The sequence below is a fragment of the Protobothrops mucrosquamatus genome, unplaced genomic scaffold (genome assembly GCF_001527695.2).
Source record: "Protobothrops mucrosquamatus isolate PMUCROS unplaced genomic scaffold, P.Mucros_1.0 scaffold266, whole genome shotgun sequence".
In the NCBI taxonomy this organism is placed as follows: domain Eukaryota; kingdom Metazoa; phylum Chordata; class Lepidosauria; order Squamata; family Viperidae; genus Protobothrops; species Protobothrops mucrosquamatus.
In genome coordinates, this window is record NW_015386611.1 from 933,718 (window position 1) to 961,040 (window position 27,323).

Genomic DNA, 27,323 nt, shown 5'->3' on the forward strand with positions numbered 1-27,323 from the left:
ATAAAACCTGGTCTTATTTTTATTTTTTGCCTCCAAAAGAGGCACAAGGTCTTATTTTTGGGGGATGTCTTTTTCATTCACCTCGTGGCAGTGGCACCGAGAGCCCCGCCCAGCCAGCCCACTTCTTCTGAGACCAAAGGAGCAACTTCATCCTCCAGCTATCAAGATTGAATCCATAGCTCGGTTCTTGGCTGCAGAGGCCTCCCGGAAAGGCCTCTGACTGTGAAATGCAGGCCAGGGATGCTGCAGAAGAAGTGGGCCAGTAAGGAGAGGCAGGTGCGGATTCATGGGAGGCCTAGTAAGTGGGTGCAGGGCACATGGGGCAGATCCATCCCCAACCTAACTTGATTTTTAGGCGTGCACCTTGCCCCAAAACTTGGGATTATTTTGGGAGCATATTAGGCCCACTCCCAAAAATCAAGCTAGGGCTTATTTTTGGGAAAACACTGTAGCAACAATGGTACAGTGGAATATCTGTAAGAAATATTTATTTATTTATTCATACATACATACATACATTTATATGCCTCTAATCTTGCTATCCAAAGTGATATTTGCCTGCTAGCAAGAACTGGTGGGACTACAAAATAAATAAAGTAAAAAAAATGAAAAAACTAAAGTGCGCTGGGATTTTAGAAATCAGACATGCAAGCATCTGCCAGAGACTTTTTTTTTTATAAGAAAGATGAAAAAGACTAGAAAGTGGACATTGGAATATCCGGAGACAGCAGAATAGGATAGCAGAAGTGTGGGGGGGGGGGAGGAAACCAAAATAGAAAGACGTGCAAAGGGAAGTAGGATGACTGTGGCAAAAGAAAACAAAGATAGTATCAATAGTAATAGGCACCTTTGGTGCAATTCCAAAACACCCAGAGCATCACTTGAATACCATCAGGATTGACAAATCACCATCAGTCAATTGCATTTTTACTTGGAACAGCTTATATCCTGTGATAATATCTTTAATACTATTAAACAACAATATTTGTCTATCCAGGGTTCTTGAGAAGGACTTAAAAATGGACAGAAATACCCAATCTAAATTGTTGAGTGATTGTGCAACCAAGCATAATAATAATAATAATAATAATAATAATAATAATAATAATAATAATAATAATGATAACCTTGTATAGTCATATGGTTCCTTGAGGATCAGTTTTGGCCACTTTGGGCTACCATAGTGGTAAAAGCACTGCAATGCTATATACTCCATGACAAAAGAGTGTAGGAAATATTTCTCTTTTCTACACAAGTCAGGATGATCCAGGAGAAAAGGAGCCTTTACATTCCCCAGCATCCCAACCACAATAGGTGAAAACCACAGATGCAGAATTCCACTCCTATACTTTCAAGTGCCATCAACATTGTATTAGTTTTGTATTTTGATTCCGTTTTTAAAAAATAACTATCAACAGCTGGAATTTGATTTTATAATTTAAGGCCATGAAATTTAATGAACCTTTACCTTATTCATTGCCTTTTCTATTTGAAAAGCCAATCTTGCTTTGTCAGGTGAAAGGGTATTGCTTAAGTTTTATTTTGATTGGTACTATCTTAATAGATCCACCTCTCTGAGATCTAAGTATCAAATTGGCTTATTTATTAACATAGTTATCCATTCTCTCTCTCTCTCTCTCTCTCTCTCTCTCTCTCTCTCTCTCTCTCTCTCTCTCTCACACACACACACACACACACACACACACACACACACACACACACACACAAACAGCAACAACCACAGCTTTTTTGATATAGATTTTTGTTAGGTTTATAATTAATCCTAATGATTGACACTAATCATATTCTTGCAGTTATTTCTTTTAAATACTTGAAACATGAACTATTTATTTGCAGTCTCCTGATTGTGTTAGACTACAATACCTATCATCTCCAATAATCTTGGTAATGATGTATGACTTCACACTTTTTCCATTTCCCACTTATTCAAAGCTATCCTGCATTAATTCATTATTTAAGTCTCGTTGTACTAGTCATGTAATATTAGATAGCCAATAGCAAATAATGTGATTTACAATAAGATATATCCAAATAATATACATATATTCTTATTTTGCAAACCTCAGAACATATGCTTATCTTTGTAATGTTTATTGAAATGTAGTTACATAGAAATAGCCACTGAGTCTCCTTATAAAACAAATGCCCAAAATTTTATTTTCCCTTGGGTGATAAGTACTAATATAGCATCTAAAATAAAATATATCTAAAATACGTACATGCATACATAATGTAATATAAAAATGCACATCTGTTTTTATACTGCTTTACTATTGTACTGTTAACATTTTATTACATGTTAATATATATAACAAAACAGCCATCTTTAATCTTCAATTTGATTGGATATTCTGGCTGGAGCATTAAATCTCTAATGCTTTATTTTTCATAATTTGCTGCAAATTAAGATGAGTGCTTTATATTCAAGTGAATGTGCAGTAATTTCATTGTGTCTTCATGAATTAAATTGCTAGTGATTTTTACTAAATGAGTTCTTCAATTTAATGACCAGAGATACATAATTTTGAAAAAAAATTTGAATAATAGTACCAGTTTTCATATGCTTGTATAGATATTCTTGTATTGTGCCTTTTATGATATGTTTGTAGACACCTGTCCCCATTCATTCCTTATTATTCTGACGATTTACACAGCTTTATCTCCTCTAGGTTCCCTCCACACATGGTCCCTCCACATCATAGTTTACATACAACTGGGATTCCTCATCCAGCAATAGTCACCCCAACAGTCAAGCAAGAATCTTCTCAGAATGATGTTGGCTCACTCCATAGCTCGTAAGTTTTTGTTATTGTTATTTACATCTAAATTTAGTTTCAAATAGTGGTCTAACTTATAGCAGGCAGTGTTGGAAAGCCTTTCTATATACAATTGGGGTTGAAAATTTAGAATCTAAGAAGCTGGCTTAGACTGAGTTTGATCATTGGACCAATTAGCTCAGTGATTTACAATGATTTTCTAGGGTTTCCAGCATGAGTCTTTTAATATCCTATTGGAAGCTGACAGGGATCAAAAGATCAACCTTTGGCCTGTAAGGTTATGCTCAACCACTGACCTATTATCCATTTGTTTTAAATTTGTTTACATGAGCATTTAGTCTTTAATTAAGATCTCTTGACTCAACAATCAATGTTTTGTTCATAGTGAATGGATGTCAAGTTCATTTAAACAATTTTTATCTATGTGAATTCTTTGCTTGGAGAGTACCTGTGAAAAGCATATTTATGCTTTCACATGTGAAATACATATCAAACATGCACTGAGTCAATATCATAAACAGTGCAGTTGGAACAGTCTGGAATCTCATTTCTGTAATTATGGGTTGCTGATTAATGTATACAGCCTTAAATATTTGTTATCTATGTTTTAATCCTATAAACTGAATCATGATTCATATACATTTGTTATAAAATCAAATAGTGTATTTATTGGTCAACGTTAGAATAATCAAATGAACATTATGTTTATTTCGACCAAGTACAGTCTTATTTATACTATGCTAAACCTTCTGTTTCCATCCTGCATGGCTGAGGATTTTATTTTCAGTTACTGAGACTATCCCATAATGCCTTTTATTTAAACTATTTATACCACCTTAAAAGATCTTTTTCTGCTCTGAGCCATTAATATTATTGCAGGACATATACTACCCATTCTGATGAAATAAATGAAAAGGCAACAATGTAATTTACCATTCTTGTGAAATAGTAGTACCATACTATCTTGCAGGAGCCCTATTCATTATGTGTATATTAAATGATAGATAGAGATAGATAGATAGATAGATAGATAGATAGATAGATAGATAGATAGATAGATAGATAGATAGATAGATGGGTTATAAATTGCAGTTCTATAAATTAAATAGACTATTTCCTGCATTCGATAAAATGTCCCATTTTTAAACCTTCTTGGAAGATTTTCAAATGTAAGAAAAATAAAAAAAATCATTTACTTGTTGCTATGGTTTTATTTGAGAAGAGGTTAAAATATAGAATGTATAATGTCATGCAAGTTCTGTTTTTTTATTTCTTGTCAACTGTCTAGAAAACATCAAGACTCCAAAAAAGAAGAGGAGAAAAAGAAACCACACATAAAGAAACCTCTTAATGCGTTTATGTTGTATATGAAGGAAATGAGAGCGAAAGTTGTAGCAGAATGCACGTTGAAAGAGAGTGCTGCCATCAATCAGATTCTTGGTCGAAGGGTAGGTAACTAGTCAGGGTATGCGTACAAACCTTGTTGAATGAAACAAGCAAGATGTCTAAAATAAAAAGACCCAATCCATAAACTTACTTCAGGGGAGATTATGCCTATCCCATGGAATGTGCAGCCTTTTTCTGACTTTGTTGCTCTAGCATGATGGGCTTTTGGCATTTCCTTATGTTTTAGGGTAACATATAGATGATTATTACATCTATATGTAGTTACACTTCTATGGCATAACTAATTGCTATCTAATGCCAATAGATGTTTTCCCTGCTTCCCTTGATTTTAGGTTTGAATGTTATCACTGCCTTCTCATCTTCATTTGCCAACCAAATCTGGTGCCTCCATTTTTGAAAATATTTGGTGTGCTTTTTTATTTCTCTTGGTTTTTAAAAATACCTTAGTGGTTGGATTCAATTTATGATCCATATTTGTACCCTTTTGGAACAGGAACATCCCATCCACAAAGTTTTAGACATTAATGTTGGAATCTCTAGATGCAAGAACCCTAAATCTGATAAGTAGATGCCTAAGAATCATAATTTAGCAACAAAACTAATAATAATGTAGAATTACTACTACTACTTCTACTATTACTAATTTTAGGACTTATAGCCAGCTATGACCCCAAATTACTTCAACTCAAAACCAAGCAGTCATTGGCAGTGTTTTTGGAACTGGCCATGCCTTCTTTCTAGGGGTGAGACTGACTGGCCCAAAGTTATGTTGAAAGTTGAACAATTTTGCTGTGCAGACGAGCCATACATCATTGAAAGTATGCACTACAGTTTTTATTTTTTCTTGTTGTTTTACCTTAGGAAGGTATTCTAGAATGATATGAAATGGTACATTGTAATTTAAAGTGTTTGAAGGCCATTTCCTGCATGTCTCACTCAAAATATAGCTTAGTACAAATTTAATCCTTGCGATACTACACCTTTCCTTTTTCCTAAATGGCAATTAATTGAAACTTGACTGAACTAATAGTAGACTTTTTATCAATAACAAACAATGTGTCATCCATATTTATTGATATGTTCATATGTAGCTTTCTAAGAAGTACTAAATACTCTTTTGATTGTGGCTCTATTTCTTTTTTTTTTTACAGTGGCATGCACTATCTAGAGAAGAACAAGCAAAATATTATGAATTAGCCAGAAAGGAACGACAACTTCACATGCAGCTTTACCCCGGCTGGTCCGCACGGGATAACTATGTAGGTGGCTATGTAGGTAGAATTCTTTTCAGTAGTAGAGCTTGTAGAAAAGTACTGCTGTAATCTGCTGAAGTACGCCCACACACGAAAGACAAGGACTAGCAATCCGGTAATTATAGCGGATGTTTCCGTTCTGTCGCCAACTCAATTGGATACAATTGGCACCCATTCAATAGAGGTGTGTCAGTAAAGTTTGGTGAGAACAAGTTTCTTGCAGAATTTATATTCTATCAGAACAATTTTTTTTATACTTTACCAAAATGATAGTAACAATAATAATAATAATGATACAGTTCTCTTTCTATTCTCACCTTCATCTCTTTCTCCAACCCCCAAAATTGAGTGCCTTGTTGCATACCTGTGTGAGAGTATGGTGGAAAGTGGAAGAATGGCTTACCCTAGCTTCAGAGAAGGCAAAGATTTGTTGGAAGTCTTGCTCTCAAGTGGGGCTAAATAAATTATTCCACCCTCTACTGTTTTATATTTTACTTCATTGTACAATTGTCTGTCATGATCACAGTTTGTTTAAAATGATATTGGCTTATCAATTACCTTGTATTGGCTCTTTGTTATTTAGCCCCTTTCTTATCTAAGTTTTCCTTTGAAAGATCCTGAATTGGGAGCTTGGCTGAAGAGATCACTGTGCATCATACATAATTCTGACTATGTGTTAACTTTGCTGATACATTGTGAACGAACATTTTACTCTCCAGTATTCATTTAAGCTTGGATGAAATGGCTGAATGTGTGTTTTGATGTAGAGGGAGGATATGAAGATCTATATCTGATCCATCAGTCTACATTCATGATTGTTTATTTCCATATATTTGTGACTGAAATATGAATGTATTTCATAACATGCAATAGGAATCTCCCAGTAAATGAATTGCATCAGTATCGACCATTTATTACCTAATAAAACCAATCCAAATCAAAAACAAAGCAAAGCACAAATACTCCAATAAGTGTTAATACAAATTTTAAATAGAGCTCAAATATTTTTGCTAGCAATTTGTAGAATATAAGTCGAAAATTTTGATCTGTTTATATAAAACTCTGTCCTATTTTATCACCAAAAAATGACTAAATTATGTGGTAGATTTGTATCTGTATTGGGCAGCTATAAAAACCATTTTAAATAAAAAAAACAAATAAATACATTGCCTGGTAAAGGCAATAAAAATAAATGCTAATTTGCCTAAATGCTGAAACTAAAAAAATAAAAATTGGGGTAAATATCCTATCTGACCTGATTAAATAAAGCATTTTGCACATGTTCTGCAGGTAAATGTAGAGTTTGATATCCTGTTTAACCAACCGGTTTTTCAAAAAGATATAATTCAGAAGTTCATAGTTCTTAAGATAGCCAACTGCCAAAAAGAGGGAAAGGGAAATTTTAGCAATGACACGCTATTCAAACATGAAAAATTATATAACTTAAATTATTCTATCTATTCTCCCTTATAGGAGACAGTTTGTTTGCATATTAACTAGACCATTTTGCAAAATCAAATTCAGTAACTTAACAATATTCCTTAAATTTATTCTTATGAATCTGTTTGAGACTGTGTTTCTGCTTAGTTTATTTTAACAAGTTTCTACATAGAAACACATAGATTATCTATTTATACATTTATTTAAAACATTTACATGGCCAGCCAATCATGTCAAGCAGATATCATCAAGCAACATACAAAGAGTTCTGTTTCTGAGTATAGATGAAGGTTTTGTTTTAAACACTAGCAACCCATATGTGGTATCAAAATGTTCACATTATCCTTTCCAAATCCATGCCTTTCCCATTTATTAAAATTTGTTTCTATTGCCTCTAGCTTTTTCCCCGCTTCTAAGCAGATAGCAGTGCTTGTGACCTTCTGTGATATAATTTTCTTTGCAACCCAAGAGTATATTAATTCCAAGTTCAAAGTTGCTACTAGGAGTTAAACTGAAATTCTCTTGCTACTGTGTAGTCTGATTTCCTCTTGAAATTCACAAGGCCATGCTGCAAGACTTGAAAGATTTTCAGGAAACATATTCTCCTCCTCCTCCACCTCCTCCTCCTCCTCTGACATATGAGCATGTTCAGTGGGACCTTTGGGACATTGGGACCTTTATAGTTGTCCTCCATGTGGAACCACTGAAAATTTCTTTCTAACTGAAGCTGAAAAAGATAGGCAAAGAAAGCTGAGGCATTTCCCAGCAGCTTTAAGTTCCATCCCCACCTGACATTCAAGGGGAACTTTCCTGCATATTAGGGGTAGGAGAGCTCAGTACAACCATAAGATATGTTGGGGTTTTATCTTTTTGCAATGTTGATTGGAATTTATTGACTTCCACAGGCTTCCTTTGGACAGCAGCTTTTCTATGTAAATAGAAAGATAATAAATGTAGGATGGGTCTTCTGTGTAAATGGACACCTACATCTCATTCACCTTCTATTTATATATTGCACAAATAATGGCATTGGAATTTGAAGCCCTGACATTTTTATTATGTACTTTTTCATAAATCTAGGCAAAATAATATTTTAGGAACCAAATGTTTGAATAGTCAACTTTCAGATACTAACTTTTGCCATCTGGAATAAGAATTATATAAACACTAGAAAATGTATTATTGGTTTGTTTTCCAAAAAAAATCTCAATTTTAGTTCAGTTAGTAGACATCTTAAACTACCAACATATGTATGCCATTAGCCATTTTTATTTCCCTAATAATAAGACTCATACAATGTAAGGACATTTTTATATTCCAAATAACAATAAGATGATTAAAATCAATGGAACAGCATAACAGATATATTATACAATAATCAGTCTTTAGGCATTTCAGTTCATTCTTATTTGTTAAAGAAATAATGGATTCAAGGTAAAGTGTTCATTAAAAATGACTGCTTGGTATTTGTATTAGTAAAGAAATAAAATTTGCTGTGGAGAAATATGAATAAAGTGACAGAAGATAAAATATATATAAAATGAATGCTAGTATTTGTTTCTGGTTTCCTGTTTTTAAAGGACACAAGAAACTGGAAAAAAGGAACCTAAAATGATCAAAGAAACAGTCTTTGCAAAAATAGGTTTAAGAGGTTATGATTTTATGTTAAGAAATATAACAAAAGGATTAATAAGAAAGGGATTTATAAAATTATGATATGTATTAACAATGGAGGGAGAAAAAAATGTTTGTGCTATAAGGAATTCTTATGTTAGCATAATATTAGCCTATATCATTTTGTTCGCTACTAGTTAATACAGTAGAATCTTAATTTAGCAGTCATCAATTTAATGGGTTTTTAATTAATTGGACAAAATTTGAGTCCATACTTCACCATTATTTAGCAAACAATCATTCAGGTTTAATGGATAAATCCAAAATTTGTATGAACAATTTACATATATTGCAAATTACGAACATTTCAGATCTAATGAACATTTGTATTTAGCAAATATCCTTTCTGTCAAATGGGCCACTAAATAGAGGCTATATCTTACAGGTAGTCCTTGACTTACAACCATATTTGAGCCCAAAACTTCTGTTGCTAAATGAGACAGTTTTTCAGTGAGTTTTGTCCCATTTTACAATCTTTCCTGCATTTATTAAATTAACATGGTTGTTAACAGAATCTGGCTTCCCAAATCACTTTGCTTGTCAGAAGGTCACAAAAGGTGATCACATGACCCCAGGAGACTTTAGCCATCATATATATGAGTCAGTTGCCAAGCGTCTGAATTTTGTTCATGTGACCACAGGGATGCTGCAATGATTGTAAGTGTGAAAAATGGTCATATGTCACTTTTTTCAGTGCTGTTGTAACTTTTAATGGTCAACAAACAAACTGTTGTAAGTTGTGGACCATCTATGCTGCTTTTTAAAGTTGATCGATATTTTGGATAACACATTAATGGCTGCCATAAACTTCTGAACATCGGTTTTGCATTTTATATTCTAAAGCACTTAACTATCTCCCTAGTAATTGATGTATGTATAGCTAAAATTTAAGTTGCTACCAATACAACTGAGTTTTTAGCACAGGAACCTCTGAAGTATTAATCTCCAGGGATGCCATAGATGAAAGTATATCCCAGTTCCACTCCACAAATCAGCCCATGAAAGGTATAAGTGAAACTGGGCCTTTGCTACAGTCAGTCCTTATTCACTTGTTACAGTATTCCCAGTAGCGCATTAAATTTTAACTAAACAAGGAACCAAATACACAGCCTTCTTTCTGTCACCAAAAATTCTCCTGAACAAGACTTTGTCTGTTACATCCAAAACAGCAGGGTTGCAGTTTACCACCTGAATGAGGAAAGAGAAGCAAGTTCAAAGGCCTTGTGCCTGGATACCTGTAGGAGCTGTATCTTCAAAAGGAACATTCACAACTCCTGCACTTGCTGGTACATTCCAGGTAGCATAAACATCATAGTGGACGTGCCAAATACAAACCCAAATTGAATTGTTGAAGTGGTAACTACACCAGAGCTATTGAAAAGAAGACGTGACAGATATAGGAAAAAACCCTGCCAACCATTATCCTTATGTTTACAGCCATAATTTCATTAAGGACAAACTCTCACTCTGACAGTATGATGCTCATTCTCAAGGGAAATGACAGAGTATTTTAGCTGTGTCACTTCCTTGTACATTTCCATTATTATTTTGTTTTTGAAGGGAAAGTTTAATGGGCCATCATGTTGTTTGTAGCCTAGGGCAGGGGTAGGCAACCTTGGCTCTTTTATGACTCGTGGACTTCAACTCAGGTGGCTCAGGAATTCTGGGAGTTGAAATCCACGAGTCATAAAAGAGCCAAGGTTGCCTACCCCTGGCCTAGGCCAACAAAAGTTTAAAGTTAGTAGATTTTATTTATTTACTGCTTAGAGGGAAAAAAGTGTATTTATTACCAAAGCTACAAAATGTTCCTTTTCATACACAATGAAACTTTTTTGGGTCATTTTATAAAGTTACATGAATGCCAATACAATTTCCTGAAGTTCTACAGCAAAATATAATTTACTATACAGAGCATTTCCATCTTTTTGTATCTAAGTAATAATGTTTTGGAAAATGGCCCTTACTTGGCACTATTTTGCAATTCATTTTTGTTTTGATTCATATTTCACAAACATTTGTAATGTAGATGTAGTGAGCTTCACTTGGTTCATATTTATGAAATATTTCCAAAATCCTAAATTCTCTGCAAATGAGGTTGGAAAGAAGAGCTGAATGTGGAAGGACATGATAATCCTTATTTATGTTTAATTCTTAAAGATATCAGTGAAACCCCAGTTTATTTAACCGTGCTAAGATGCTGATTTAGGATATAATTATGCAGGATGGAAAGAGCTTGACATTTTAAGGATCAAACTAAATGTTAGATATGTCCATCTGTACTTTTGAATGCCATCTTTTCCCTATTATTTACTGTCATCAGTTACACTACTACTTGTTTACACATTATAGTTTTCTAATCAGTTATAGTGAGAAATGGTCTACTGTATGTTTAACATGCTTTACTGTTTTGTTTCTTAACTCTTTTTGCAAGACTAGCTGCATTTGTGTGTCACGGCTGTTTCATCAATCCTTATCCATACATTTCTTTTTTTAGACTATATCAGTCATTGTGTTAAGCTATCAATTTTGGGAATGGTTGCATTATCCTTATGAATGGAATGAAATGTTCAAAAGAAGGAGTATAATTTAAATTATTATTATACCATTTAACTGTGTGTGTGTTTTTAGTGGTTTACAGCGTTGTTGTAAGTATTGCAAAATAGCCATTTTCCCTCATTTCCTTTTGTAAGATGCTTTTGTAACAATCTGTTCATGTATTTATGTTTCATTCAGGGAAAGAAGAAGAAGAGGAAAAGGGACAAGCAGCCAGGAGAAACCAATGGTAAGTAAAACTTGTATTTCTTCCTTATAGAAGCAAGGAAGGCCATAATCTCCTAATTAGAAAGTAAGAAAGCTTGTAGCTTTATTTCTTAGGAGTCCATTAGTCCATCCAGCTTTTTCCTGCTGGGTTTTAAATACTACTAAAATTGGTTTGATACCACTTGCCTTTTAAAACCTGTAGCCAAATACGTGCATGGATACTCCTGCAATAGTAGTCACGTTTTTCTTTAATAACTGCAAATCCGTTTACCATAGCGCCATAGTCAGTTAATGCATATGGCATTTTACCTAAGATATTTGCTGTGTCTGCGTGTGTCTGTGTGTGTGCGCGCATCTGTGAGTTTGACATTAATTTGGGCTGTACCTGTGTGATCTGATGCATGCCTTTACAGTGATAAATTGCAGCCATTGTTTTTTAAAAAATTAAGGAGGTTTGCCATTCTCTCTAGAAAATTAGAAATACTGCATAGGCAATCTCATAGTCAATTTTGGAAAAAACCCTGATTAATTTTTTTTCCTTGAAGCCTTTGTATAATTTGTTCTTTTTTTTCAGAACACAGCGAATGTTTCCTAAATCCTTGCCTTTCACTTCCTCCGATTACAGGTGCTAATGTCATTTTCAGCCATTTAAAAGTAGTTTTGTAAATTGCTTTACATTTTTTTTTCCTCCTGCCATTTTAAATTTTATTAACATTTAAACACAGACATAACCATAATCATTCACACATTTGTAGCATACATGTATATTTATAATATTCTATGATTGATAGTTTTGTTTTGCTTCTGATTTGTTATTCATTGCAATGGCAATTAAACAGTAATGCAGTAAAAGTAACTCAGTTGTACTAACTGTGCAAATTGAATATGCAGTATTTCTTTAAAGAGACTGATCTAAACTGAAAAACCCTTAATAATGAACCTCCTTAATCTAATGGCATTTCACACGGCACCCACTAAGTCTTCTTATGCCAGCATGCAACCACAATATTTTTTTTTAAAAAAAAATTATTTTCCATTTCTACTCCAACATATTCATGGCTATTCTCTGCTTTACTTGCATACTGCTTGCTTCCATGCTTCCAATCATTTTCTTTCTGGCTGAAACTAACATATCCATTTTGCTATCTGCTTATTCTGAACCATTTTTAAAAACAATAAAAGAACAATAAATGGAATGTTTACTTCAAAGCTGCATTATCCCCCACACACACTTGCCTCCTCAAAAGAAACTTTTCTTTTATTCCATTTTGTTTCAGTTTAAAAAAGAAAGCATGTTGTAGATCTTCATATTGAACTGCCCCTCCCCGGCTTTTTTTGTGTTTAATACTTACTCCAAGTATGCAGTCCATCAAGCCTTGTTCTCATATAGCTCCTTTTGCATCTGGAGCTTATGAAGGAACCGTTGATGGGTGCCTTTTCAGTGCCTCTTAACTGGTTAAAGTTTATTTTTTATAGACAGTCTTTCCAGGGATACTGCAGCTTTAATTGCAACAGCTAATCTCAATAGTTTGATAAATGCAATAATCACTATTATTAAAAAAAAAAAGAAATGAACAATCAAAAGTTTATATTATACAGTTAATAATGAGGTCATTGATTTTATTTCCTTCTTATTTTTATTTTTATTTCTTATTTTTTCTTATTTTTTTTTATCTTCTCTCTCTCTCTTTCTTTTTCTCTCTTTTTCTCTCTTTTTGCTCGCTTCTTTCTTGACCTCATTCAGACCTGAGCGCTCCTAAGAAATGCCGAGCGCGCTTTGGCCTTGATCAACAGAATAACTGGTGCGGTCCCTGCAGGTGTGTATAGTCTTCCCCCCCTCAACTTGCAATGGCTGGTTTTGCAGCTGGTTTATTTGGTACTTTCCCTGCCCTTCCCTTTCCTCCTGCTTCGTTGCTTTGTAGCTCTGTGTTGTGATCTAGAGCACAAAAGGGAGTGGAATGCTGCTGTGAATGATCCTCTCGTTCTGTTTAAAGGATTTTGCTCTCCTTCACCCATTTTGTTTCCTTTTCCCCTCCTTGTCACTGCCGCTAGCTGAAAAAAAATCCCACTGTAAGACAGCATCAGCCTAGACTTGCACACACAGTTCCATCATCCTCTCTGGAAAGTTGCATACATTGTTAGAAAACATTGCCAAACATCTTTTGATATCACAGTGCAGCAGTTCAGCAGAGAAGACACAGGGCTAAGTCAAGGAATGCACAGCAGGTGTAGGCATTGTAGGTGTGTGTCACCTTGCAGAGATCCTCTTTCTTTCATGCCCTTTGGTCTGAGAGATTGGCAGTGAACTGAGTGAAATGTTAGCTGTAGCTGAGATTTCGCATCCAACTGAGCTCTGTCCACCATTGTGTTGTTGTTGTTTTTTTATGTTTACTTGTGCTAACAGATGCAAATACTCCAAAGAAGTGTCGGGCATTGTTCGGGCTTGACCGACAGACTTTATGGTGCAAACCGTGCAGGTATATAACCCATTAGGCCTTTGGGGAAATAAATGAATTTTGTCATCTTAGTGTTACATGTGTGGTTTATTTTTAACCCTTTCCTCTTCCTGCTCTCTTCCTTGCTTCTGTGAGATCAGATTGCTAATAAATTTTGATCTTCAACATTCTTTGCTGATTCAATACAAATTGAATTTTCTTCCTTGAACAATAATTTCTCTTTTGATAGCTGAACTGGATTGGTTATGCACACGTGCACATCTGTGGAGAAGTAACTCACATTTTTTTTATCCAAGCAAGAAACTTCAGTATTTCTTGTGTTAAATAAACATTTACCTAAGGATCTCTGTGAATGTCTAGAGTCTCCAAAGGATATTAAAAGGCTTTATTATTTGCAACATGATATATTCAGACCTGAACAAAGAAGATGCCAATTGGGATTTTACAACTCATAATGTTGAATCATTCAAATGATGAATGGCTTTTTAGTAGTGGAACGATTTTATATCTTCTCCTTCTCCAATGCTCTGCTCTACTTTTGGCATGTCATTTATGCAATAAAAGGGGGCACAACTATGGGAAAGAAATTCATCAATCGATCTGATGTTCATCTTATTACTAAAATGTATCGTTGGCACATACAGAGGTCACCCAGAAGAAATATTTATACTAGTGCATTTGTTAATTCAAGTTGAAAATTAAAGGCACCCAAAAACAACAATTGAAACAACCTTCTGCAGGTTTAAGCTCCCTTGGTAAATTCTGTAGGTACGTGGTGAAGGGAAGCAAGCTATCTTTCTTTCTGCATTTTTCCCCTAATATGGTTAAATTTGTTATTTCTCTGTTCTGATCCAAGCAGTCTTTGAATTTGGACTATTATGATGGTAGGTATTTCAATCTGACACACACTCTTTTCTGTATGTAGTGCTTCCCTCTTCACCTTCCCCTCTGATTCACATCCCTATCATATGCTTCATTCCTTTTTTTAGAAAGTAGAGCAGTTATTCATGTTATATGCATGCCAGTTCTATTAGTTTTGTGATGCTGAACTATACACATGGATTGAAAATGATACATCTAATTAATAGATAAAGTCCATGCATAGTCCTGGGGAGAGGGGTTTGAATTTCACTTATATCTTGTAATTTTCCATGCATGCTTAAGAACTATGATTTGTGTGAGAAGCAATAATAATAGCAAATGCTGTTATCAAGTCAGATATTAAATGCCTAAATTTTACACTAAAACATATGTGACCAAAGGCATCTAATCTTGTATTAATTAAACATGGTATATTGAGTAGTGTTCCAAATTTGTACTCAGTAAGGCCATATGATTTGAGCTGGGAAAGGCCAACAGTGTTGATTTCATCCAATTGGCTATAGCCACAAAAGCAGCAGGGAGAAAAGATTCACTTATTTGAGTAATAGAATATGTATGCTAATAAAGATTTTGGCATAGGCATTTCCATTAGACATTACATCTGTTCGTTGCCATATTTACTCTATCCTGGCTTGCAAAAAGGGATAATAGAATATAGTTTCTGATCCAGTGCAAGGCCTTTAAAAAACCCTTTGTGTGAGCCATATCTTGAGAGAAGAGCGGAAAGGGATGGCATTGATTATCAGATGTAATTTCCAGCTTACTGTCATTACTCTAAATTACAGTAGCATCTTTCATTAATCATGTATTGTAACTGGAATTTCCAATTTTAAAGTTTCTTGTTATTGATGTAGAATGCTTTTAGTATACTATCCTTGAGTTGTGCACATTAAAAAGCACATGCTTCTTTTAATAGAACATAATTTCAGCTGGATGAAAAATCATTGTTCAGTCTATGATCTGGAAGCTATAATGTGTGTAAATTAAGTCTTGTAGATTTTTTAAAAAATGCAATAAATAATAGTAGATCACGGGCCTGAAACACCATGCGGCTTTATTAATATACTGCAAGTTCATCAATAGAGTAGATCTCAAACAGTCAAATAATAATGTTATTTTTGAAAAATCAGGTTCAGGTTAGTAATAAGTAAGACCAAGCAGCTACTCTCATGCCACTATTTATAGAAAACTTAGATGTCCACTTTATTGATTTCTTGCACTCAGAAGGAATAGTGGTCTATTCTTCATATTCCCATTTGGCTACAACATTGAAATTAAAGGTTTGTTTGAATTTTATTTTTAATACCACTTCTGTAGATAAGCAACTAATTATAGAATAATTACTAAGTACCCTCAGTTTTCATTTGGTTTAGGTTTCCTATGCTGGATGAAATACCACTTATTGTACATTAAACACTTTGTTCAAAGATATATAGATTGCTTAACTGAACATGATTTTAAGTTAAATATTTTATCCACACTCCAGTAATTCAGAAATAAAAAAGGAATAGCTACATTATCTATCTGGTGATATATTCAGTGAAACATCCTAAGTATGTTTGTGTGTGTTTTTAAATGAATAAATATATGAAGAAAATATTGAAGAAAATAAATACATTCTGAATAATTAAATACTGAGGTAGCCTGATTGGAATATCCAATGGCCAAACTTCTTTTTTTCCTCATAGTAATGATTCAGATAGAATCAACTAGAAAATAAGCAAATGCCTATTTTATAATTTGGATGATCATAGCACAGGGGTTTCTAAAGAGCAATCTGCACACGGTCTAAGCTCATCATTTGTTCTGGAAATGTTTATGGGTAGAGAAAGTATAATATGCTTCAGATAAATAAAATAATAAAGAGAGAAACATCTCTCATTAAAGACATGGCAACATCTAGAATCACTTTCAGAATTCAAGGCACATTAATCCAATTGTAAGTGTATGGCTAATGTATTTCATTGGGGTGTGCAGCAGTAATTGCACATATCCTAAGGCACATTAGTACCTGCTGTCTTTCAGTATGTAGAGATAGGTTTGCTCTCATACTAGATAAGAGACTGGTTTTAATTTGAAGTGATTTTTAGAAACAATTGGCAGCAACCAAACTCATAACATCAGCAAAGAATACTGCAATAAAGTTTCTGGATTACACTATTGGCTTAGTATGTTTTGTATTTCCTTGGTTAAGTATTGCAATAGATTTAAATTGAACAAGGAAAAGTTGGGTGGTAGAGAGTGAAGGAAACTAAATTTTGAGCACTGATCCCAGCCCTACTATACATGAAATGTTCAATGTAGAAATATGTCATTATCATCTCAGGACAAGAACATGTCTACTCTTGTTACTTTTCCTATTCCTACTGATCCTTATCCTGATCTTTGGCAACCAGGACTGCAAAGAGAGGCATGTGTAAGGTTGATGATGGAAGGAAAGGGATTATATTTTCAAACATACCCATTTACCCATAAACATGTATACAACTATGCTTTGTGTTGCATGGCCTGCCAGAATCTTCTATCAATAGCATGAAAAATTATCCACATGGTCCCTATTAAATTTACTTGCAGGGACTTCTGTACTACTTGGAAAACTGCTTTGTTCAGGCAAGACTTTGCATGTCAAATGCTAAATGTCTTCATAGAATGAATTCTTCAAATATGAATAGCACTGTGTTAGCATAATATTACACATTTCCCGTGGGTCGGTAAAAAACCAAAATGCTGCTTTAAACACTTGTTCAGTAGCATTGACTCCTTTCTGCCTGTAGGGACTAATTAAAGAGTAAGGCATAAAGGACATGATATCAGAACTACATTAATTTCAGCCTAATATAGTTGTGATTATTGTATAGGAGACATTTAGTAAGGTTTTGTTTAGAGCCCACCAAATTGCTCTTTCTGTCTTTTTCTTGCCTTAATACAGCATGATTTGCTATTGCCTGCCATCTCGACTTTTTCTGTTATTTTCTGATATTTGTTACAGTTTTAATGGTTTCATTCTTAAATTTTACATGCATGGTACCCTTAGTTTCTAGCATGTATCAGTACATTAGTGTGATAAAAATTCTCCATTCCCATAACAATTGAATGTGCTTGGGGCAGAAAATATAACTATTGAGAGAAAAAAATGTTTAGTCTTCTACTTTCCAAATATATATGAAAACTATATGGAGCAAATATTGTGAGATTCCAAGATTTATTTCTTTAATGTTTTTTAAGATGGACTGTTAGCTTCTTTATACTAAATGGTTGGTCCATCGTCTTCAGTATTGTCTACACCAATGGTTGTGGTTTTAGATGGGAGGGAGTGTAAAGAAATGAACCCGGGTCTTCAAAATAAAAAAAACATTGCATATCATTTGTGATCAAAGCTGCAGCAGCAAAGGGCTGCACCCAAACAAACATCACTGCAATGAAAGGAAAGCTGTGAAATAAAAAACAGCAACAATAAACTGCATATTCCTTTATTGGACTTCATACTAATAACTTTCTGGTAACAGGAACCTGTATTCTATACAGGTTTTCCCCCCCCTCAGAATACTACTTAACTGCAACCTAGGGTAGTATCCATGGCAACAGAAGTTTTATTCTTTTTACATTTTTTGAAAATATTAGCTAATGCTCTCATAAAAGCAAATGTGCAAGTTATTTTCAGTTGGTTAGTTTATTATATCCTCATTAATACTTTTAGCAAAGAAAAACCAGTATTTCCTAAGGCTGGTTTATATTTGGTCTACAAGCTACATCCATTGTTGGCGTCCTATTTTTGTTCTCCCTATAGACATACCTTCTGAATACGATGCTACATTGTGCATTGGACAGGTGTCATCTTTATATAAGTTTGATAAGTGGGACATGGACTATGGCTTGACATAATAGGGCTGATTTACTCTTTTAAGATGATAATGCTCATTGTGTGCACTGCACCAACCGTTTAGACTTTCTTCAAGTTGCCAAAATGAATTCAAATGACATTCCTATAAATCAAAGTAGAAACTAAATCTTCCCAACCGATCCTTACAAAAAAAGAAAAAAAATACGATAAACCCTGCAGGTAATACAACCAGTTATTCTTGTTAACTTGAATGATACTTCTGTTAATCTTTCTGTTTCTTTATTCCCCACTTTTATTTTTTCCTGTTACTTTCTCTTTTTCTTTTTTGTCTCTTGACACTTTTTTTTTCACTCAATATGGTGTGGTTCTAAACAGAAACATTCAGAAGTGATACATCTTCACCTACTTTTGATTCATGAGAGGCAGGACTCACTGAAAGGAGATTCCTGAGTTAATCTAACAGAATGATATTTATTTCATTTGTATCTTGATTGCCCATCAAAGGTTAACCTTGTGACAATTAAAAATTATAGAAGTAATTTTTTAATGAAATTTAAAATATTGATTCGGTATCAGTCACAGAATCTGCAATACGGTAGTTGTTTAATGAAGTGAGAATATACAAAGTACAGAATTAAACAATAAAATGCATTCATTTAAGGCAAAAATAACTTGAAACTTTTTGTTAAAATAGGCTAAAGAGCAAATTGCTCTAGATAGCAGAGTAAGGCTTCTGAAATAATGATTGTCCACTAGTAACTAGTATTATGTTGGTAAGCCCATTGGATGTAATTAAGGAATCCAGCAATCATTTGTTGGTCTTTTTTTTTAAAAAAAAATCTTATTCTGATTACAATTCAATAGCATATTTCTTGTACTTACAGGAGATATTTTTTTCTGTTTCTAGGAGAAAAAAAAAGTGCGTTCGCTACATACAAGGTGAAGGCAGCTGCGTCAGCCCACCCTCTTCAGATGGAAGCCTACTAGATTCTCCTCCATCTTCTCCTAACATGGTAGCCTCCCCCACAAGAGACTCAAAACCACAGACTGAACAGACCCAGCCTCTCTCGCTTACATTGAAACCTGATCCATTGGCACACCTTTCAATGATGCCACCTCAGCCATCCTCCATAATCCTGACTGAAAGCTCAACTGGCAAATCCAATGGTCTGCCTGCTAGTAATTGTCAGAACGGGGCACTGGACCATCAGTCAGCCACTCTACAGCAATCAGCACCTTCGTTAGCTCAACCATCAACATCCTCTTTGCATTCCCATAATTCTTTGGCTGGGAGTCAACCTCAGCCCCTGTCACTTGTAACTAAGTCTTTAGAATAGCTTTAGCTTCTGAGTGTTCTTTTTATTTTCATTTTTGTGTCAGGATTTTTTTTCTCTCATTTGTATTTTTTTTTTAAAAAAATGGTGCCATATGGCTGGCTACATTAGTTAATGTCAATCAAGTTCATTGGTCAATATTTGACCCATTGTTATTTCATTTCTTTTTCTTTTTAAATATGTAGATGGAAAAGAAAGCCTCATGATTCTGCCAAAATTTTTATCAACAGCTGTTTAAAGTCTTTGTAGCGTTTAAAATATTATATATATATATATACATATAAATATATATATACATAACTGTTATGTAGTTCCAATAGTTTAATTTCAAAGAACTGATTTTAAAAATGAAAAAAGAAGCAATTTTGAAGCAGCCTTTGTTGAAGGCGTTGGTTCTTTATTATTTGTATTAAATACGAGCTTGCGAACCAATCATTTTACATCTGGTTTTTAAAAAAAATTTAAAGGCACAATGAATGCAGTGCCACTAATTTTTTCTCATTTTTTTTCGTTGTGTGATACAACTTTTCTTGTGATGTTACTTGTTATTGTTTAAATGTACAGAAACAAAGGTTAAAATGTGTTAATATGCATTGTTCCATGGTGTTGTCCTTTTTGGGGGAGGGAATGCTACTCAATTAAAAAGTATCACAACGCTATTGGACCAGTAGTATTTATTGCTTTAGAAATTGCTTGTTACCTGTATGTTGTCCATTTTTTAAATGTTTTCCTTTTCCCCCCTTCAGATGTTTTGTAAAGTTTTTTTTCCTTTTAGTGTACACACCATATATATAAAACAACCCATTTGTACAAGGTTTTTAAGTTTATGTATAAATGTTATATATATTTTTGTTTATTTCTTTTTGTTTTATTTACTTTAATTCTTTATTTTGTTTTCTATCACGCAGTTGCCACCAAATGGACATTTGCAGATGGATCAATAGTATGTATGTGTGTGTATATAAAGCTTTTAAATTAAGCTTTAAAGCCATTACATGAAATAAGACTTGAAAATTTAGCACAGAACTTTTTTGTGATGCTGTTGGAAATGCAGCAGTGTCTCCTTTTGGAATACAAATAAATTTCCCTGCCAGTTGTAGGCTGTGAGCAAAACTTTATGTGCCAAAATTCTCAGTGATTTTTGTCTTTCCACAACAACTTTTTTACACTGTATTTTTTTTCTTCATCCTGTTTTGCTGTGATGTTACATAGGTAGATATGTACGTAGTTTTTAATGTCACCTATTACAGATGTGTTTGGTAGCAGATTGTCCAGAAAGCATTTAAAAATGAAGAGGTATAAACCCTAAAGGGCCAAATTCTGTATATTAGACTGTTCATAAAAGGAAAAAAAATCAGACTGCCACTTCTATGTACACTTAACTACATACAGGTAGGTAGCAAAGTTTAAAAAAATCCTAGGCATGTTGATGTTGCAAAAAAAAATTTTTTTTAAAGATAAAATGCTGTATAAAGCTGAAAGAAATGTTCATCTGTTCATCCAGTGCCATTGTAGTTGACATGAAGCTATTGTAAAACTGTCTCCAGTTTTCTTCTCTGGTTTATTAAAGATGCTAACTATGACATATTTTTTTGGCGGGGGGAGGGATCCTTTGAATGTTTTCTAACAGTTGTGATGTTACTGTTCCGTTTTATTGCTCTTATTCCAATTTTTCATTTTAATGGTTTGGAAGCCATTTTTGTAATGAATAAATGTCCATGCTGTACAGTATCTGTAGCATGCAGTTCTGGATTAATAAAAGCAACTTAGTATGTGCAGATGAAAAGTTTCAGCTCATTTACCATAGGCTTCCTTTAATCATTGGTCTACACTACAGTCAAAAAGTCTTCCAACAATGTACTTTTTGCCTCCATCTTATATAACAGCTACGTAATCTGTGTGTTTATAGGTTGCAGAATAAACTGTCAACAACTATGGTAAGGATAGTTATTAAATATTTACTAATTGCCTAACCTGAAGGCTGCGTAGAAAGCTTTCTATTCAGAACAATATGTGATAGACTCAGGACCAATAAGAGACGGGACAGGTAATTATTGCTAGGAATTGCCCAAATGCACAGTATGTACCCAAATTTCAACCTCATGATCTAATTACTTTTAGACAATCTTTGGGACAGTTGCATTTTTTTCCCCAAAAATTATAGGGCTTCCTTTAAAAGAGCTAAGAAATTCTAGTAGTTTCAAGAAGCAATTAAAAGAAGAAGCACATAAGTTTCAGTGCTTCTGCTTTCCATAATTTCTTGCAGTAAGCAAAAGATGATAGTTTTCCTCATTCTACCTTATTTATTTGTTAGATTTGTATTCCACCATTTCTTCAAGAGCCCAAGGTGCTTAGCTGGAGATTTCCCTGTATTATGGGAAGATTACAGACTTCAGTTATACAACATATAACCCTTCTTTCCTTGCCTAATCCTGTGATTGGAGCTTACTGTAAAAGTCCCATGTCAAATACTAGAAGGAGGAAGAATTTCTCTTTTTACATTAAATCCTTGTGCTTGTCTCACGGTCTTCATTCTGGATTTTTAATAAGCACAAACAAATTGCTTCCTGTATTGGAGAACAGATGCAACATCTGTATTTGACTGCAATGATAAAATGCATCTGTAACTCATAAAATGTTGAAATGACTTACTGCCAAAGACTTGCCATTGCTTATTTGTTAAATTCAATTTTAGGCATTTCTGATTTAATGGCCCATGGTAAAATCTATGAGGCTAATCAGTTCTAAGAGATTTGCACATTTTGTAGAAGACACTTATTCCATCGATGTATGCATCCTATATTTGGCAGCAAGTTTTGTTTTTGTTTTCATTATTATTTCTTCTCTATTGCATTATTTTCTCATAAGAGAAATTCATCATACTTTTTAGGAAGTGATGGAAAAGTATGTCACTATGAAGAAAAAGTCTCTCTGGAACATTTGTTTTAGAATTTATGCCCAAAAGTATACAAGGAGAATTTGTACTGTTTGGAATGGTAAGGGGAGCTTTGCTTTTGGAAGATTTTTACAATGTAATCATAGGCTAAGTTTAATGGAGATTTCTTCACATAGAAATGAATAGAGTTAACATTTACAACATATATATATATATATATATATATATATATTGTATATATGTTTCCAAATTGTATATTATGGGCAATAATACCATGAACCTAGGCATAGTTCTGCGGCATCCTTCCACTTGCATTTATGCGGGTAGTCCTCAAGTTACAATCATTAGTTTAACAACCAAAAGTTACGACAGCACTGAAAAAAGTAACTTATGACTTACACTTCACAGAGTCTCCACAATTACACGATCAATCTCACGTTGTTTGTCACCCAGGTTGCATTTACAATGGTTGCAGTATCCCACAGACATGTGATTGACATTTACAACCTTTCCCAGAGGGCTTCCAACAAGCAAAGTCAAAGGAAGAAGCCAGATTCACAAAACAATCAACCGGGTTCACTTAACAACCATACAATTTGCTTAATGTCTGTGGCAAAAAGAAAAAAAAAGTAATACAATCGGGTGCATCTCAATGCTGACATCACTTAGCAATGGAACTTCTATCCCAATTGTTGTAAATTGAAGATTACCTGTATTGGAGATCATAAAGCATAATAGTCTAGAAGATATAATGGATAAAATATAAAAATTAATATTGTTATATTTTGTTTTTCCCTATGAGATATGGAAATACTTAAACCGGAAGGGATTACATCCTGTGTTTCTTTTTCTAGTGTCCTATATAGAAACTACAGATAAGATATACAGGTAATACCTTAAAAAATACTATGAAATTTAAAGTAATCACAAAAAGGTGATATTAAATAATCTTGTATAATTTGGAGGTAGTACTAGGCACACCATTTTATTTTTATTCAATTTGAACTATTTATATTATAATATCAAGAAATGCAAATATTTTAATTTGCATTACCTATAACTGAAATAAGAAACCATGTTGTGATTTGGGGAAAAAATTCCAATTACACTATCCAACCAACTTTGGTTGTGTAGTGATATAGTGATAATACTAGGGTGAAATCTCAATACATCTATTTGCCTTCTCACTTAATGGTTAAAAAAAAAATCATACCGACAAAACTGGTGACTTGACATTGTATTTCAACACGATGATCTTTCAGGACATCAAACTGACATTAAAATAAGGTGGAATAGCCACTTCCCAGTTGCTTCTTACCCATTTCTGTCCTATTTAATTATTTAAAAAGTATATTTGCACCCATGACTACTAATCCACCATAAATCCTGAAGAAAAGATGGAACATAATGCTTAAAATATTTTTTAAAACCAAAACAGTTTTTCTTGGAAATCTTGCGTATATTTAACATAAGCATCCAAGCAGGTGAAACTAAAACAGTGATAATGATCAAAGCTCAATAACAACATATTCTTTAGAACATGATTATAACTGCTTAAATATCTGCTACTAGACTGAAAGAAAGTATTAAAAGATCTACATTGGTGAAATTCTGGTCCTGGCTGCTCTTAAAAGGACAAGAGAACTACTAAGAAATATATGCACCCATTTCATTATGGTTTATTTAGGTTATTAATTCAATATAGTTATCATCTTCCAGTATCATAGACAGTGCTATTATACTAATTTGCTGTTAATGGATTCTTTCTAGACCTCTCTGACTATTAAAGGAGAGAATGCTGAAACTACAAAAGACAGATCCAGAGGTACTTTTTCCAAAAGGCAACTGGACATTCTTGGTTTTTCTCTTTGAACATTTCGCTTCTCATCCAAGAAGCTTCTTTAGTTGTGAAGCTTCTTGGATGAAAAGAGGAACATTTTTAAAAGAAAAAAAAACCCAAGGAAGTCCAGTTGCCTTTTGGAAACAGGACTTTTGGGACAACTATGACTTGAATGATTGAGAACCTCCATATGCAAAATACAGAATTCAATGGATGTGGTCCTGAGACCATTGTCACAGTCTTCCAATACTTTATATCTTTATTTTTGTGTCTTTCCCAACATTAATTCAGCACTGTAGTTTCTTAGATTGCCCTTTTTTCTCCTTTCCCCCACTGTTTTATATTCCAAAATTTAGGAGACATAGAGTATTAGGAGAAGAATTTTGTTCTGCTGTGTGTTTATTTCTTTCATTTGTCTTACTGAGCCTAATCTGAACACAATTTCTTTTGAGTTCAGACATAAACAGAATAAATAATCTTAAGTGTATAATGATTGTATAAGTAATGATTTAACAACTTCCTTATTTCCAAAAGATTTTATGCTGAATTAGTAAACAGTAAGGAAAGGGAATAGCTTACCTATATGGGATTAATTTATTTTAGGAAAGGGATATTTTAAATAGGTTTAGTATGATAGTAAGAATTACATTGATTTACTATAATATATTTATTATCTAAAATATTTGTTCTACTTTCAAAATATTGTTTTAGCCATATATGTTGCATTCATGCATATTTAATTAACTAGAACTACTTTAACAAGTCTCTCAATATCAGCATGTGTTTACCTACTGTAAAATATTTTAATGTGTTTTAACCTATTTGATATAATGGACTCTAAAAGTGGGCTATAGATCTGACAATATGTTAAAGACAACAATTGAATATAATTTTATATTACTTTTTCATTAATTGTTAATCATGGAGAAAAAATATACAGTTCTACAATTCAGCTTTCTTACACTTTTGTTTAACTAAGAATGGTGACACTTAGCTACTAGTTGGATTTGGAAAATCTCTGCAGAGCCAAGCCTGATTAGTAGTTTTAGAGAAATGTCTACTACTAAGAAATAACAAAGATAAGTCCTCCCCAAAAGCACTGAAAAACAGCCACAGCAAGAATGTTCCATATTCGTGCTTTTTGTCCAAAAAAGAGAAAAGAAATTATATGGTTATGTCTATATATGCAGTCACAGAGGTCAAATCATTTTCTTCAAATCAAGAAAATCTTTTTCTCAAGAGCTGGGAGGCAATTTTGGTCAAACTTGCCTGGATTCAGAAGCTAAGGAAGGACACATCCTTGTCTAGGACTTCATGGGAAACTATAGAACATTCCTAGATTGTTGGATAGAGTTGAAAAACTGCCTAGAAGAAGTTAATGGCAAATAACATCTCTATTGCGGCCAAGCCAAGTTCATGGTTATATCTATGAGATAACCAGGGTCCAGATCATGGTTGTTTTTACTTTTTATGAATGTGCATGGCCTATGTTGAAGGTACCATATAAGCCATGATATAAGCAGTAGGTATGGGTTTCTTTCATACGCCTGGGAGAAATAGAGGGGGGAAAGAAAGAAGATTAAATGTGCTGATAGGCCCTTAGGATATCCTTTTCCCATCTCTGACATTATTTAAATGTGCAACCCCTTACAGGAGGTAAATTGACCAACAGAATATATTGGTTTCCTTGATCTAGGCAGCTGTGTGAATCATGGGAAGACACTCTGGGCAAGTCTTAAAATGATAAAATTTCTTCCAAGTAGGTTTCAATTGACTGTTGACTGATTTTTGACAGGTAGTAAAACCAATGGGGCTGAGTGTTCACCTTTAGAACAGGAAATGTGTTTTTGTGTCTATGCTCCTTTACATTGTTCTATATGTCATATTAGGTTGGTGAAAAGCACTGTCCAAAACAACTTCTCATAGCACATCAGTTGAAGGGAACAAAAGGTTCCTTTAGAGTGCCCATAGCACCCCTTGATTCCTAAAGATCTTTTACTGACATCTCTTTTCTGGCATTCACTCTTCTCATTCTCAAGTGCTCTTATCCCAATGAAAGAAAAGAAAGTCTACGGAACATAATGAAGAATAGGACTAAAAATTAAAATTCAGAAGAGGCAAGGCTTTCCAACATTTTGAGATTGGAAGCAACTGGAAAGAGGAAAGCAACTCTTATAACAAGTTTATGTGGAAAAGAAAATCATAATCCTACTCAAGGACATGACAATATTATAGCTGTTTGACATCAGACATCCACCCCTTGAAGTCTTCATCCCCACCATATTTGAGAAGTCTAACCTCAGTTACCAAATGTTTGTCCATACCTGCAAGGCATATTGGTAAGCAATCTGTAAGTTCTTGCTACAATTATTATGTTGACACAGGATAGTACTGTAGTCTTACAATGGTTTACAATATATCTATCATACAATGACATTAAACATTTGTGTTTATGTATAATGTTTATGTTCATATAAAGAAAGGGGAAAATTCTATTTCTAAAAAGTCCAAAAAGCAAAAAAAGATAAACATGTCCATTTAGAAACTAACAGAGTCTGAGAAATCCCGAGCAACCAAATCAGGAGCCAGAAGAGTTCCTTCTCAGGTGAGTTTTTTTTAAAAAGGAAAGACAGAAAAGAAACCTCATAGATTGATCTAAGCTGGACCAAATATTTGTTCCACCTGTCTTGCACAGGGTGGATATGTATGAGGAGTCAACATTTCATCACTCTTTCTCTTCTT

At 33.9% G+C, this 27,323-nt stretch overlaps 1 protein-coding gene across 8 annotated transcripts in view; it reads left to right on the forward strand.

The window, feature by feature from the left end:
• TCF7L2 (transcription factor 7 like 2) overlaps nt 1-21,625 on the forward strand; it is a 207,401-nt gene extending 185,776 nt beyond the window's left edge. The window contains exons 8-14 of one of the 8 annotated variants that reach the window (XM_015814586.1): nt 2,676-2,816; nt 4,087-4,246; nt 5,357-5,476; nt 11,306-11,354; nt 11,907-11,957; nt 13,077-13,149; nt 19,419-21,625. In XM_015814586.1, the coding sequence (XP_015670072.1) occupies nt 2,676-2,816; nt 4,087-4,246; nt 5,357-5,476; nt 11,306-11,354; nt 11,907-11,957; nt 13,077-13,149; nt 19,419-19,848 (1,024 nt within the window). In that variant the 3' untranslated portion in view covers nt 19,849-21,625. Of the gene's footprint in view, nt 1-2,675; nt 2,817-4,086; nt 4,247-5,356; nt 5,477-11,305; nt 11,355-11,906; nt 11,958-13,076; nt 13,150-13,736; nt 13,810-19,418 lie in introns of those variants that run through there. The other 7 variants (XM_015814589.1, XM_029283892.1, XM_015814594.1 and 4 more) reach the window with 7 other exon arrangements.
• The last annotated feature ends 5,698 nt before the right edge of the window (nt 21,626-27,323 follow it).